Source organism: Clarias gariepinus, chromosome 23, assembly GCF_024256425.1.
Source record: "Clarias gariepinus isolate MV-2021 ecotype Netherlands chromosome 23, CGAR_prim_01v2, whole genome shotgun sequence".
Classification (NCBI taxonomy): domain Eukaryota; kingdom Metazoa; phylum Chordata; class Actinopteri; order Siluriformes; family Clariidae; genus Clarias; species Clarias gariepinus.
This window is the reverse complement of record NC_071122.1, coordinates 13729392-13745188: the sequence shown is the minus strand read 5'-3', so window position 1 is coordinate 13745188 and position 15797 is coordinate 13729392. Positions and strand designations below refer to the sequence as shown.

At 35.3% G+C, this 15797-nt stretch overlaps 1 protein-coding gene across 1 annotated transcript in view; it reads left to right on the top strand.

The window, feature by feature from the left end:
- slc6a11b (solute carrier family 6 member 11b) overlaps window positions 1-12962 on the top strand; it is a 42313-nt gene extending 29351 nt beyond the window's left edge. Inside the window, exons 10-15 of the mRNA XM_053484374.1 lie at window positions 1073-1185; window positions 1502-1639; window positions 3538-3640; window positions 4731-4831; window positions 5457-5627; window positions 11316-12962. Of these exons, the coding sequence (XP_053340349.1) occupies window positions 1073-1185; window positions 1502-1639; window positions 3538-3640; window positions 4731-4831; window positions 5457-5627; window positions 11316-11465 (776 nt within the window). The 3' untranslated portion in view covers window positions 11466-12962. The remainder of the gene's footprint in view (window positions 1-1072; window positions 1186-1501; window positions 1640-3537; window positions 3641-4730; window positions 4832-5456; window positions 5628-11315) is intronic.
- Window positions 12963-15797: the final 2835 nt, after the last annotated feature.

Below are 15797 nucleotides of genomic sequence, written 5' to 3'. Positions count from 1 at the left end.
ACATTTTGCTCCAGCGGCGAAAAACAATGGCTGACAGCTTCTTCTCACTCGGGCGGGTCTTTGCTAAAACACCAGTGTCAATCAACTAGTGTAGGAGCGGCCTCTTTTGGTGTGGCGTCACACTGCAAGGCATTTGAGATTGGCCTGATTTCAGAAGAGGCATGTTATTTTAATAAATGAAAAAAAAAACACTGGGCGGCTCTTTATGATCGTAGAGTGTTTGTGTACACACTCTCCTAACACACAGTTCAGTCCAAACAGCTTAAAAAGGTGCATGTAGGCCTGTGTGTCCCCTTTAAGTAAAAATGTATTAAAAATCTTTGCTCGTCTTGCGGAACACTCGTAAACCGTGTTACTCGTAATCCGAGGTTCCACTGTACTTACATTCAGGGTTAGGAGTGTGCATACAAGTGGGTTTCAAAAAGTTGAATGTTGCATGTCAAAATGTCGAAAAAGATGATAAGCATGCCCTTGGTCATGCTGCAGACCTGCCTCGCCGCTTTCAGTCGTGGAGATTATGGGCTCTTCCACTGTGAAGACTGTTGCTTTGTCTTAGGGTCGTACCCATACACCCAAGTTTTATCACCCGAAATGATCCTCTACATGAATTGTAGAAATTGAGATTTGCCCTGTTTTACACAAAAAGAATTTTTTGTTCTAACTTGCTGTACATGATCAAATAGCAGACATGGTTGGGCACGTGGTCAGGTTTGCACCAGTTGCACAGGTCAGGATTTACACATGACAATGTCTTTTGGCACATTGACTTATGAAGGTCGGTGCTTCCCATGACTGGGCATCTGTTGGTGTGTTACAAAACTAGTTTCAAATCTTTTTAATACGACCTCGTAACTTAATGAAGTTAAGCTCATTTTGTTCATAATTTTGTAGTCTAAATACTGATGTTACATGATTGTATAATGAACAATACACTCTTAATTGAATACTGTGATTAGCTTAAAATTGTACCATTGTGGAAAGAACAGATTTTTAAGGGAATAAGGCACAAACATGTAAAATTCAGAATAAACATATTTTTTTACAATAACTACATATTTATCATCTATTACAGGACCAGGTCTGGCTTTTATTGCATATCCAAAAGCTGTGACCATGATGCCATGGTCACCGCTGTGGGCTTGCCTCTTCTTCATGATGCTCATCTTCCTCGGCTTGGACAGTCAAGTAATAAAAATCTACACAATCAAAAATCAATGAAATTAAACAATAAATCTATCTTTGTATTTTTATTTGTTTTTACAATTTCACATTTCATTTTTAACATGTTTAATTATCTACCCTCTGTAACACACTTCTAACTGTTATACAGCATTTTAGTTTTTTTCTGTTTGTTTGATTTTTAAATGAAACATTTATGTGTATAAACATTATGGCTGAGGACAAAAACTTTGTAGCTGTATAACCTAGCATATACGTATAATGCAAAGAAGAAATCACAATTATACACAAGTTTGTATAAAATATTATTACTGTTTTTTAGTTTGTATGTGTAGAGAGTCTTGTGACTGCCGTGGTGGACATGTACCCCAAAACCTTCAGGGTGGGATACCGTCGAGAGCTCCTGATCTTAGGCATGTCTGTGGCTTCTTATATTTTGGGTCTAACAATGTTGACAGAGGTAAGAAAAATGGAAAAACAATGAATTGTAAAAACTATTTTAAGCACTGATGAATCATCAATCTAAATTCAAATTTTCAAATTCAAATTTTATTTGTCACATACACAGTCATACACAGTACGATATGAAGTGAAATGCTTATAATCTATTGCAATCTATTTGCATTCTGTGGTTTTCCAAAAAAATATGAAACAATGTTTACAGAAATTTTTACGATTAAAATTTGTTATTAAAAATATTTAAAAGTGTAAGCTGCATCTATTGTTTAGATTTAAAGCAGTCGCTTGTAGTTTACTTACAGCAATACAACCATTGTAGCTATCAAATTACCTCTCTAAATAATGCGGCCTGGCTTTAGATTAGGTTGAAACTCTTATTGAGTATGTAAAATAGAAAAGAAAAAAAGGTAATGTACAACATTGTGCAAACGTTTTAGGTACATGCAGATAAATGCTTCAGAGCAAGGATGTCTTAAATTTTTTTCTTAAAAAGTAAACATTTTAATGACACAAAGTCAGTATTTGGGGTTATAACACTTTGAGAACCCTTTAGTCTCAGGCATACAAATATGTTTGTGAATCAGATTTTTGTGCTAACTCAGTAATAAAGTTGTTAAAAGAAATTAAAAGGAAAAAAAAATCATTAAAAAGTTAATATTAACAAACACAGGGTGCTTCAGGAAACAGATGATTGGCTGGTGTTCTAGATTCTAGTCTCTTGTTGGCTGGAATAGTTGCAGACCTATAACGCTGCTGCAGTTTGTGCAAGTGTAGCTTAATGACAGTGAGCGCACAGAAGAGTGAGAGAGTGCAAACATAATCTATCTTGAACGCACAAAAACGAGTTTGAGAAAGCGAGAGATTCAGCGTGCAAAAACTAGTCTAAAAGCGCGCGTGCACGAGAGAGTAGTGCACTAAATATAGGTATAAATAAGTACATTTAAATTTAACTGATCATAAACTGAGACTACTGTATATTAAAAATTGTATTCTAATGTATACTTTTTGTACATTTGTACAATGATTATTTCGAGCATATTTTTTTAAATATACCAAAAATACATTGAAAAACAAAGGTTAAATAAGCATACTTTGGAAATTAGACTAACCTTTCACTTAAAGTATATTTTCCAATAATATATTTTTTAGAAAATGTACTATAATACAATTATTTTGAAGTATATTTAAAGTTTTATTCCATAAAATTGACCTTATGCCGATAAAAAATAAAATAAGAACGATATGAACTAACGTACGGACTGGGGAGAAAATCAAAAAACAGACGGTCCGCCTCCAGTTTCTGATTGGCTGGTATTGACCCTACTCTAGTCTATGGTTAGCTGGATTAGTTGCAAAGTTGCAGTGAAGCGCTGCAGTCCGAGCAAGTGGAGCTTTACAGTATAAAATTAAGCGCACTGAAGTACTGATCTTGAATGCACAAAAGTGAATTTCTGCATACAAAAACGAGTTTGAGAGCACATGTAAGAGAGTACTGCACTTAATATAAGCATAAATAAAGTACATATAGATAAGCACATTCAAATTTAACTAGAAATATACTTAGACTACCCTATATAAAAATTTGTAATCTAATGTATAGCTACTTCCTGTACATTGTTAGCATTATTTCGAGCTTTTTTTTTTTTTTTAATGCCAGAAGTAAATTGAAAAAAAGTTTTTGCGGAAGTTGCTGTGGAAATTACCTCTATCTGTCACTTAAAGTATATTTTCCTATAATATATTTTTGGAAAGTGTACTATAGTACAATTATTGTGAAGTATGAAGTTTAATCACAAAAATTGGTAAAAGCATAATGTTAGTATATAATTTTTATATATGGTATGTAAAGTAAATGATTTTTTTAAATCTTATTTAACAGTTTTCTCTATTCTTTGTCAGGGTGGCATGTATGTGTTCCAGTTGTTTGATTCTTATGCTGCCAGCGGGATGTGTTTGCTTTTTGTGGCCATTTTTGAGTCCATCTGCATCGGCTGGGTCTACGGTAAAGGATTCTTCCACTTTATTATTCTTCCACTTTAATATTAAAAAACATGAGCCTTGTTTACAGGTTTGAAAAATGTTTAACAGTAACAAGAAGAGATTAACTTATTCAGAGAGTATGTGCTGGGCAAAAGTTGATCCAGTGTGTGTGCGTGCGCGTGTGGTTCTATTCTCCATCTAAAGGGTGTGACCTTTGTATCTGTTAGCCACAGAAAGCCCCAGTAAAAAAAGCAATGGCCTGCTACTACCTAAAGCACTTAATTTAATTAAAATCATATCCACAATATCAAATCACTCAATTTCTCATAACTACTTTAAATGGTATTACATTTTATTAATGGGTGTTTCAAATGGATCTTTCATGTATAAGGTTTTTGATGCATGTTGTACACTGCCTGGCATTAGTGCAAAGGAAATAACCAAGGAGCTTGCTGGAGTTACTAAAACTAGGTTAAGAATTATCCCACACATTAGAATGATAGTGCTGAATCGTAAACTTTACACAGGAAATGTGGTCTGTAAAAAATCAGATCACTTAAACGCTTGGTTGAAGTTAAACTTCAAAAATTTAAATCACATCTATGATTAATGGTGAAAGTAAGAGCGTTCCCATGCCAACCAATCCACAAACATTGTGATGAGTATGTTTAGGTTTCGTACTCAGCAGTTGTGTTGCCATAAGAAACACTTGTAAATGAGGCTAATCAGAATTTGCTAGGGAGCATTAGGATGGGACTTTAGAGCAATGCAAAGTAGTGTTTTTTCTTTCCTGAAGGCAATTCCGGGACTTAGATTATGAAACAGTGGGCACAAGAAATCATTTTCAGAAATAAAATGACCAACCCTTTGCACAATGTAGTCAAAGCTAAAGGTCATAAACAAAATATTAATGTCAGACTTAACCAGGCACTATATGTTTAAGCAAGGTTTCATGTGTGTAACTTCCCTGACATCTGCTGGAACATGACATGTATTACAACTATTCACACATTTTTGCAGAACGTTGCATGCGTATGTGAAACAGAGTTTCATATAATGAGTGATTATTCTGCATGTAGCTGACAGATCACATCTTTTGTTACGAATTTCAGGCGGTGACAAGTTTTATTCGAACATTGAGGACATGATTGGGTACAAGCCAGTATTCTTCATTAAGTGGTGCTGGAAGATCCTCACCCCTGGCATCTGTTCAGTAAGTTGTGCCTTATATTTTCAGCAATGATAATTTTTTTCTTAAATTCATTTGAAATGTTTGCACACTTTTTACAACCCCAGAACAGGACAAACATTCTTGATTCATTCTCTTTAACAGCAGCTCTGACAGTACTCTGGCTAAAAAGCAAACCACAGTTTTATGTTAATACGATCAAATTCTAAAATGTTATAATTTCTTTTGTAATAACTTATTTACAAGGACTTGGATGGCAGGTGCTCCATATACTATTAGATCCAAAAAGATTAAAAGATGTGTCATTATTTTACAAAGATTTTCTGGAAAGAGACCATTTTTTGTATTTGTTTAGTCTAGTTTGTGCTTTCATGTAATGCAAGTGACATTGGTAGGTTATTTTATTTTGCAGACAGTGTATAAGTATATAATTAAACTCTTAGCAGGTAATTCACATATCTTTTTAATGAATACCAAAATGTAATCAGTGCCAGGTTGCTGGGGTATAAAATTTATCGCATATAAAAAGATTATGTTCGTATAACAGTAGAGATGAGTTGTATTCCTTACAAATGATCCGCTACTAATAATAATGGACAAACATCTGAAATATTGTCTCTGTAATAATTATTTAATCTTTTTCTCTTAGGGAATTTTCCTCTTTTTCTTGATCAAATATAAGCCCCTGAAATACAACAATGTGTACACATATCCAGACTGGGGTTATGGCATTGGATGGACGATGGCAATGTCCTCGATGATCTGCATCCCTCTGGGCATTATAGTCCAGATCTGGAAAACAGAAGGAACCTTTATGGAGGTAATTTTTTTTTACCTTGGCACTTGCCATTTTCCTCACAGTAAATTAGTTCAGCAGTATATATAGTGTCTAGGAATATTTAAAAAAAAGTAAACATAGGTTATGCTGTATGTTTAGCAACAATATGCGACAAGACTTTGTTGAACTGTTTTATGGTACAATAAATAGTACTATAATATTAATTTAATTGTATTATTTTTTATCAACAAATGCGTTAAATAAATGCCCTTACTATTATAATCCAAAACCTTCCCTAAAAATGTTAACTCAGGTAACATACACACTCAGTTGCCAGATTCTGATTGCAACCATGAATTAAAATGCACCACATTCTATATAATTCTACTTCAAATATAAAGGTAAATCACTTCCAAATCTATCATCACAGTGTTGTTAAAATATATTTTTTTTAACTTGGGGATAGCTAAAAGTCCTTATAATCTTCTTTAAAGGTTATTTAGATACATATTTAGTTTTATTATTTCACTGAGCAACAGAAGCCTTGTTAAGCAGTAGTTGTTCATGACTAATTTAAAGTTAAGTGGTTTTGAAGCAGTATTATGAACTGTATGTTTCATATGACAGGTGGAAATAGGTACAGTATGTATAATTCAGGTTTATTTATATGCTTTTAATTTAGAAATAGTGTGCTGAAAAATAAATACTTTCAAAAGTCTTAAACTTTCGTTATACAACAGTTACTTCTGGCACTGGGACCTTTAACTATACAGTATACATCACTCAGGGTCACAGGTGTGACAATCATTAATTACACTGTCAGTCATAGGCATGTGTGAAAGTAAGTCGGTAAGGTCCGCAGTACTGGAAAGTGTGGGAAAACCCACATACAGAACCAATCACGAAAGCACTTTTAGCAAGAAAACCGATCTGCTAATGTTGTCTTCGTAAACAACACTTCTTAGTAACTGCTTCTAAGTCATTCTAAATTACCTCTAAACTGTCCATGTTGTTCTATTCATTTCTAACATAAGCTACAAGGCTAACTAGCTTTTAATACTGTACAAGGCTGAATCTCAAATCCCTTTATGCCCTGATCAAGCTACTTGGTATGCGGAACAAGGGACTAGCTTTCCATTCAATGCTACTTGGGATTTAACTCCGGAACCCTAGAAGTTAGCTAATATACTAAAGCTATATTTTAACGCGGACATTCTAAAAAAAAATCCAAAGTGGAAATATAAGTCAAATAAACAAACTATTAATGATCTGTTAATAATAATTTTAATCTGTTAATATTTATTATCTGTTGATAATGACATCTTTGGCACCCATGCTGTGCCGTTGTGCCTATAGCTGCATCAGCACAACAGCTGGTTGTGTATATACAGTACTATATGCATATTATTTCCCACTGTTTTAAGATTGAGGAAATGTATTAAATTATCATTATGAAGGCATTAGATAAGTATTTATATACTGCTTATTTATGAGACTTATTTTTTATTCTGCCAAATATTTTCCTTATTTATGAACCTTTCACACACTATTGTACAATACCTCACATTATAAACTTCAATATTTGCTATTTTTTTAGTTTAGCTCAAAATTCTAAGGAGAAATTATTCTAATAATAAGTAAGTCTATCAAGATTGTACAAATTGAGGAAGGTGGGAAATGTGCCATACAGAATTGCAAAGTTGCATGAGAATTTCAAGCCCCTTTTTTATATAACACTAAAATTTTACATGAGCTTCATTGACTACTTGACTTTTTTCTATTTTTTATTAGGTACATTTCCTTTTGTGTCTATTTGACCTGCTTGCACTTTTCATAAAAATAACAGAGGACATTTATAGCTTAATAAATTTGATAAACTTCTAGCTGAATAGCTGTGACAGGGCATGCATGTAATTTGCTCCAAACAGCAGGATATTCTGAATGCAATGCAAATTTGATGCCATGCTGCATGTGTAACTCTTTGCCCTTGTCTGACCCCATTGTGCCACATCTAATTAATAGAGTGAGCTACAAAATGTCACTTGGTTATATAGCCGAATAGCTCATACTGTACCATTCCTTGGTATGAGCTATTCAGCTATTCAGTTTTTGCTAGCTATCCATGGCTGAGTTTATTAGCTTTTTTAACCACAAGACATTTCTGGCCAGATTTAATTTTACTTACTTTCATTTAAAATAAAATAAATAAACTTATTGGACAGGCAGGGTGAAATGGAGGTAATATTTGACTTGCAGTTGACTCTACAAGGTAACATATTTGCAAAATATTCTTTAACCTATTTAAAGCCGTTCTTTAACCTATTTGCATGATGGCAATGGTGCAGTGGTAGTTCAGTGGAGTAAAACTCTAGGTATCTGATTAGAGGGTGGCAGTTTAAGCCCCAGCACCACAGGCTGCTATTGTGGGCCCTTAATCAGTGCTCTTAACCATGTCTGCTCCATGGGCGCTGTATCATGCTGACTCTGCCAGGTGTTTCACCCCATGCCTATAAAATCTGTCCATCAATCGTAATGTCATCATTGAATTTGATTATGAAGATTAAGGTGTGGATGCGGGTGTAATTGTGGGTAAAAAGTGTGAAACGCATGGGGTTCAGCACATGAAGTTCCTATAGCACCTTTACACAGCCTGCACAAGTCATGAATATTGCCTTATTCAGGAGGAATCAGGAGATCTGTGTGAAAAGCAGAACTGGTGTCTGATGTTTTAAGACATGTAAGAAGAGGTTTAAACAACGGCAACAGTTAGCAGCTAATCTTAAGATATTGTATACCCGCCATACTTGAATAGGGCTAAAGCTATAATGCAACAAGAGGAATGAACTGGAGAATCATCTGAGATTGAAATTAATCAGCAATTTTTGGATCGTTGTAAAAAATTTAAGTGTTTCAAAATGCAGGTGACAGTACAGGACTTATTCTTTGATGTAAGTTTAAAAATAAAAAATCTTTTGGACAAATCACACCTTTTGTATTATGATTGGTTACAACCATTAAGCTATGGCTAGAGCATGATATAGGCTACTGTAACCTGCAATAATGTAAAAGCCAAGAGTACAAAGGCGATTTAAATGCAGCCGTTTTGTTTTGTGCAGTTAATTGCCTGATCAGTAAATTAGAGATACATTGACTTCTGAGCAATGTTTGATGAATTTGAGTGATGTTAATGTCCACAGCTAGCCAAAGCACCTCAACTCCTAATATAAATGTTTTGAAAGCAGTGGTATAAAAGGAATTTCTGATGCATGTTATACGTCTTATTAGATTCCAAAGTTGATGTCTTTAATGTTATGCCTCCTCTAATTGCATGTAATTATGTTGGAGAGGGGCATTGCTTTCAAATCCTGGTCTGCTGTGCAGTTGGTCTTGAAGTCCAGCATCTTTTTGGCCAGTTTGTAAGGAATAATGGTGTTAAATCTAATGATGGTGCACCTCACATATAATTTCTTGGAAATAATTATATACGATTTCAAACATACTGGAACCGCAGCTTTTGTAACAAGAGTATAAAAATGGTAGTACTGTAAACATCTCTGTAATCTGGATAGCACATGCTTTCCATAATCAACTGGATAGCCCATCTAGACTTTCTCTGGACAGTCTCCTTGCTCTGAGTGTCAAAGCAGGCAAAGAACTGGTTCAGGTCATCAGACAGTTTGATGTCATCACTGGGCAGCAGATTGGTGGTTATGTAACCACTCAGTGCCTTAATGCCATTCCATGTGCTACTGTGGTCAAAGTGTGTTTCCATGCGCTGTTTGTATTTGCGCCTTGCATCCCTGATGCCTCTTTTGAGTTTTGTTTGTACACTACTACAGACTTATTTGTCCACTGATCTAAAGGCAAAATGCCATTCCTTAAGAAGCCCTCTCACACATTATTATAAATCCAAGACTTTATTTTCTGCTGCAGTAGCACACTCTCACTGCAGAAGTTTATACTGTATATCTCAAGATTTGGCATATGCTTACACTACAAACTGATTCCAGTCTGTTCTGCTAAAGCAGGCTTGCAGCATCAAGGTCAATTCCTTAGACCATACCTATGTCCTGATTACTGTGCTTGTTCTGCAGCTCCATGGTTTATAAGCTGTGATCAGCATTAAGAAAACATGATCTTATTGTGTTAAAGTGGTGCACATGAAATTTACTTCAGTGCTTTTAGGATGTTTGTGTAGACTTAATCCTGGATGTTGTTCTCCCTTCACATTGTTATTAAATTTAGGCATGACTATCCTTTGCCATCAAAGTCCTCTACTAGCATGATAACTTAGCATGATAACATCTGCTGAATGTTACTGCTGTTGTAAAGCTTTTCTAATACTAGCATTTTATTAGCTTTTTGGGTATCAAACACTGCAATGATTATTATTACCAGAAAGCCTTCATCAACTTGAAATTGTGTTACTGTAAGTTTAGAATTTAAAAGCCTCTCACATTGTTTTGGCCCACAATTGGGTTTAGGACCCGTATTTACCAAGCTTCTTAGAGTAGGAAATCACTCCTAAGTGGCCAAAAATTCTCAGAATGAAGCCATTTTGGTCCTACTTTCAGGAGTAGGAATAAGAGCTATTTATCTAAATTTTTAGAATAGGAAATCACTCCAATCTTTACCAATACGTATAGTAGGAGAGTCTGTGTCCAAACTGGTTAGTAGTAGCAAGGAAATGGCTTCATGGAGGAGAGACATTTTAGTAACATTGAGTGACATGGAGCTCATAAATGATACATTTGGACAAAAACTAACTACCTTTTTTTTTTTTTTATCGTGTGAAGTAAAACTGCATTTCCCCGTTTTTACCCCTCTGGGGTTAGTGTGAAAAACTGACAGGTAGTATTGATGCTTTTACAAATCGCACAATGTATTCACTTTTTTTCTTAAAAATTACTGTAAGAGTAGGGCACAATTTTGCTTTACTTATTTATTTACATTTACCTCGTCGTACCCCATGCTATCCAACCTATAGGGCAAAACAGAATCAAAAGATTTAAAATGATGTTGCTGAAAAACTGTTCATATGAAGTCTGTGTACTTCTTTATTGTTGTTAATAAATTGTATTATAATAAGAACTCAGTTTCACGAAAATAACAAATTATTTCTGAAATAATGAAGTAGAGCTGAAATAAAGCTTTATTTAGTCAGGAAAAGAGGATATGAAATGCCAAAAGAAATATATGATAACAGCGCATATACATGTTGTTAAAAATAGATTGAATATATTTAGCCTAGGTGTATTTCAACTTCTGGTTTCAGCAGTATTTTAAACACTCAGCTGTTCAGTACAGAAAGGCAGCAGTTCAGACTTGCACTACTTGTATGGTTGTAATGTTTTACTTGTATGGCCACAACATTAAAGTAGCTTACAGATAGCATTCCTGTTTACCTAGCAGACTACATTTAATTGAATCTTGGTAAGCAAACCCACTCTTGTAATAACAAACCAGTACAAATTTCTATAATTCCTCCAAATATTAATTAACTATTATCAGGTAAAAGAAAAAAGAAGGTAGCTAGAAATGTTATATTTTATTTCATTTATTTAAGAAAATTGCTTTATATAATTTCGTGACAGTTTCTGCTGCGCTTTTTAAACGCCTTAATTCAAAATTCAGCCCTGAAAAATCTCTACAAATTAAGATGCTATTGTTTAGTCTCACAATGTGAAGAAAGCAGTTCTCTTATTGTGTTTAATCTACTCATACTTTTAGAGAATCAAGAAGCTGACCACCCCAAGCTCTGATCTGAGGATGAGAGGCCACCTCAGTGCAAAGAGTCCTTACGCCATTAATGACGCTGACGCTAAAATGAGGGTGGATGGCAAAATCTCCACCATTACGGAGAAGGAGACACATTTCTAAACCTGTACCTACCAAGACACCATCACAGCCACCAAGACTGGAAAGGAAAAGAACTTAAAGCTTGCCTCAATTTTTGGTGAAGATAAAATGATTATCACATTCTTAGCCTTGCCCTTTTTGCACAAATGTTTAACGCATCCATTACGAGTTAACTTCATAATAAAAAAATCTCATATTCACGTTTTTATAAAAAGAACTAGACTGTTAAAGGTGATCTTGTACTTTATGTATTTTTTGTGACACTAGTGATTGCCGTACCTAGAGTGAAGCCAAGGTAAAAATGTTCTGTAAGGTGTTTCTGCATTTTGACTCCTGTCAGTGCCATTGTTCCCTACAGGATGTTCCTAATGTGTAGGAAAAAAAACATTTTATGACCATTCCAAATGTTACAGGTATGTTTTTAGTGGATTCTTTATTTGATGGATAAAAATTATGGTACATTTGGTTGGCAGTAGACTCCTCGCAGGGCGAGCATGACTTAGCACACTCAGTGTCAAAAAGTCATTTTATACAGTACAGCATGGACTTAATGCTACTTCACGGTTAAACTGAGTTTAATCCAAGGTGACAAATTGAACACAGTTTTTCATTTTTGTGCATTGTGATCTTAGATAGCCAGCTGGACTATTCAATGCTGTAGTGGGCACTTCACACTTTCATGTTATAGAGCAGTCTGTTGACAAGCTGGTGACCCAAGGAAAACTGTTCAGTGTTTTTTGGTAAAGTATGAGAATAAGGCCAGTTTTTTTTTTTTTTTTTTTTTTTTTTTGCAGTACACATTCACTATATGGATACCATTATAGATAAATGTGGCTTATAATTGTTGGTTCTGTTTTATGCAAGTTTGGGCCTTAAGATAGAAAAAGATTAAAGGCAAGTAGGATTTAACAGGGATATGTGGTAAAAGGCATAATATCCTAATGTTGTTTGGACTGGCTAACACACTTGCTGCTATTATCACGTTTACCACCTGATGTGTAGAGTGAAATGTGCCCGTAAATTGGTATGTGCCGTTAGACTGACCTAATGATGCTAAGTATATTTCTAATACTACGATTAACTAGATTTTTGATTGTCTTGAGTAAGAAAAAGAACTGACAAAAGTGTTATCAGGGCAACCAGCTACTTCGACCCTTTAGATTTCCAGTTGTCTTGGATCCACTGTGAGCCCTGTGCACATGCATGTGATCTTTGGTATGGTCTAATTCATCATGACACTATCTCTTCTGTTTGTGAAAGTAAACTGTTTTACATTTTAATAGCCTAACTTCTGAGGTTGCTATATATTTTTACATTTGGTTAGGGTATTTTTGTGTCTACTATTTCTTGAGATGAACAAAAGGAAAAAAAGACAGAAAATTTGTTTATTGGGTGTCTTTTGATATGCCATTCATCATGGCGTTTTAGAGATAATGCAAATGTTATATGTGCTGTTTACACAAATTTTGGTATTCACAGGACATAAGAATGATCTGCTTACTCATTTTTAAAAATAAAAGTTAAAAAGAAAGGTTTCATTTTTGCCATTTTTGTCATTTTAACATTATAAAATGATTGCAATAATTTATGTATTCTGGCATTTTGTTGTAACATTGCCATTAAACAGTTATTTTATCAATCAAAGCACAATCCCATAAAGCCACAATGGAAAACACTGGAAGTAACTACTGTAAATTTCAGGCACACAATAAAAATTAGAGAAAGCCCTGGGTTTGAGGGAGTGGGAGTCATGAAATACTGTTCTTCAAACATTACTGTAAGTGCAATGAGAAATGTAATTTGGGCTCAATCCTAACCATCCACTTGAAAATAAATCTACTTTAATTTTCTTAATGAAATATTGTAAATATGGTAAAGTATTCCTAGAACTGAAGTACTATTTAACAAGAAGTGAGATTTTCCAAGATTAGTGGAAAAAAAAATTCATTGAAAAGGTTATTGTTGTTGGTAAAAATGAATAGCACTTTACGTAAAGTGCACGAATAGCACTTAATGCATGCTATAAAGTCAGATAGCCCTATTAACAGTGTAGAAAAGGAAACACATGAGGCAGAGATTAGCCTTTTTTTTTTTTACATTATATATATTGTAATTATTATTATTATTCCCATGATCACTAACACTATGCAATATGGCGTTGACCCTTTTGGGTATGCATACACATAGAAAAACAAAAGAAGCCAAATCAGACACACAGTATAATAGCCTAATAAGGAGAAATATCCAAATTAGTCATAGTCATTATCCAATTAGCCATAAACTGGTAGAACAGTGAAGACAATCACTCATTAACCCAGGTGCCATATAAACCTGTGGAGTTTGGAGTATTAATATGTTTTAAAAAATATCATTTTTTTTATTTAAATTTAAAAAAATTTTTACATACAGTACACAGTCATACACTAGGATATGGGATATGCAGTGAAATGTTTTTATAACAAAAAAGAAAAATAGAGTATGCATCAAATATTCAAATAAGAAACATAAAATATAAAATACAAATATTTTTAAAATAGAAAATATAGAAAACTTTTAGCAGTAGAAATTTACACTATGTACAAGTAATAAAAAGGAATCGAAATTAAATTGAAATGTAAATGTCCAGTAATTAGCATAACAGCATAACAGTGTGCAAAGTATGTGCAAATAAGTGTTAAATGTGCATTAATGTGGAATGTGTTTAGTCGCGCGTGGTGTTGTGATTGAGAGTTTGTATAGCCTGTGGGAAGAAGCTTCTCCTCAGTCTCTCTGTGTCGGCCTTCAGGGAGCAGAAACACTTTCCTGACCCAACAGAGAGAACAGTCCACTGTTGGGGTGGCTGAGGTACCTCACGATCTTCCTGGCCTTGGTCCACCACTGCTTGCTGTAGATTGAGTGCAGATCAGTGATCTCAGTGTGGTGATGCACTCAGCTGATCGCACCACCCTCTGTAGAGCTAGCCTGTCTTGCATAGTGCTCTTGCCAAACCAGGTGGCAATGGTTTCTGTCAGGAAACTCTCCATGGTGCAGGGGTAAATGTTCTTGGAGGGCAGTCTGAAGTCTCTCCAGCGCCTGAGGTAGCAGAGTTATATTAAACTTTCAGAGATCAGGCCCTCCCAGCAAACTCAATGATGGCGGTGGAGTTGTTAGTGTCCATGCAGTCTTATGTGTACAGTGAGTACAGCCCGGGGCTCAGAACAAACCCCTGGGGGCTCCAATGCTAAGGGTGAGGGAACCTGAGACATGTCTACTCATACTTAGTGCCTGTGGTCCGCTAGTTAGGATATTCTAGATCCACTGACAACGAAATTGTCTAAGTCCCAGGTGCTCTAGCTTGGTGGTGAGTGTGAAGGGAATTAGCATGTTAAATTCTGAACTGCAGTCAACAAAGAGCATTTTAACATAATTCCCTCTCCAAGTGTCCAGGTAAGTGAATGATGGTGTGAAATGGTATCAAAATTTAATGGATCCAGTGCTCAAAACACCTTATCACTACTGAAGATGAAAGCAGGATGTAGTTTCTTTGGGACAGGAACAATAATGGACTCTTTAAAGCATGTGAGGATTACCGATTGGATAAAGAAGAGGTTAAATATTTCTGTGAACACAGGTGCTAGCTGGTCTGCATAGGCTCTGAGGACTCATCCTGGGATGTTGATGATGAACGTGTTTCCAGTGTTGTCATTCTCTTCCTGTCTGCAGACATTAGCATTAGCTTTAGCATTCGCTTTAGCATTAGCATTGTTAGCTGCAGCCTCAAAGTGACTGCAGAAGGTTTTCAGCTCAGGTAAGTCAGTCCAGTGTTCTGTCCACGCTGTGAACCGAGAAGAACTCGGCTAGCTGGACTGAGTGGTCCAGTACTGCTGGATTCAGCCATGTCTCGGTAAGGCAGAGATGATTGCAGTCCCATATTTCTTTCTGGAACTTTACTCTGGCAGTAAGGTCATAAATCTTGTTTTCCAGTGCCCAGATGTTGGCGAGCAGGATTCAAGGCAGAGGTGTGCGGTGTGCACAGGCTCTCCACCTGTTCCTGACACTAGCTGTTACTCCTGGGGCTGATGCTTTGGGTCGTGTCCTTTGTTCTCGAAAATAGATGCCCCACTTATGATTTGCAAGACAGAAGAGCAGCATGCAATAATATTTTTTTTATGCGCTAAGGGTGTACATGGTGTCGAAATAACTTACAGAGGAGCACAAACAGAAACATTTAAATATCTTCAAACAAAATTTGGTCCGATACTCTAAGAAAGGTAAAGGTTTCTTAAAGAGAAGCATTACTGATGATAAGACAAACATAATTATAAGTCTGAGAGTAAACGGAAGAATATGGAATGAAAATGAATTGCTGATCAA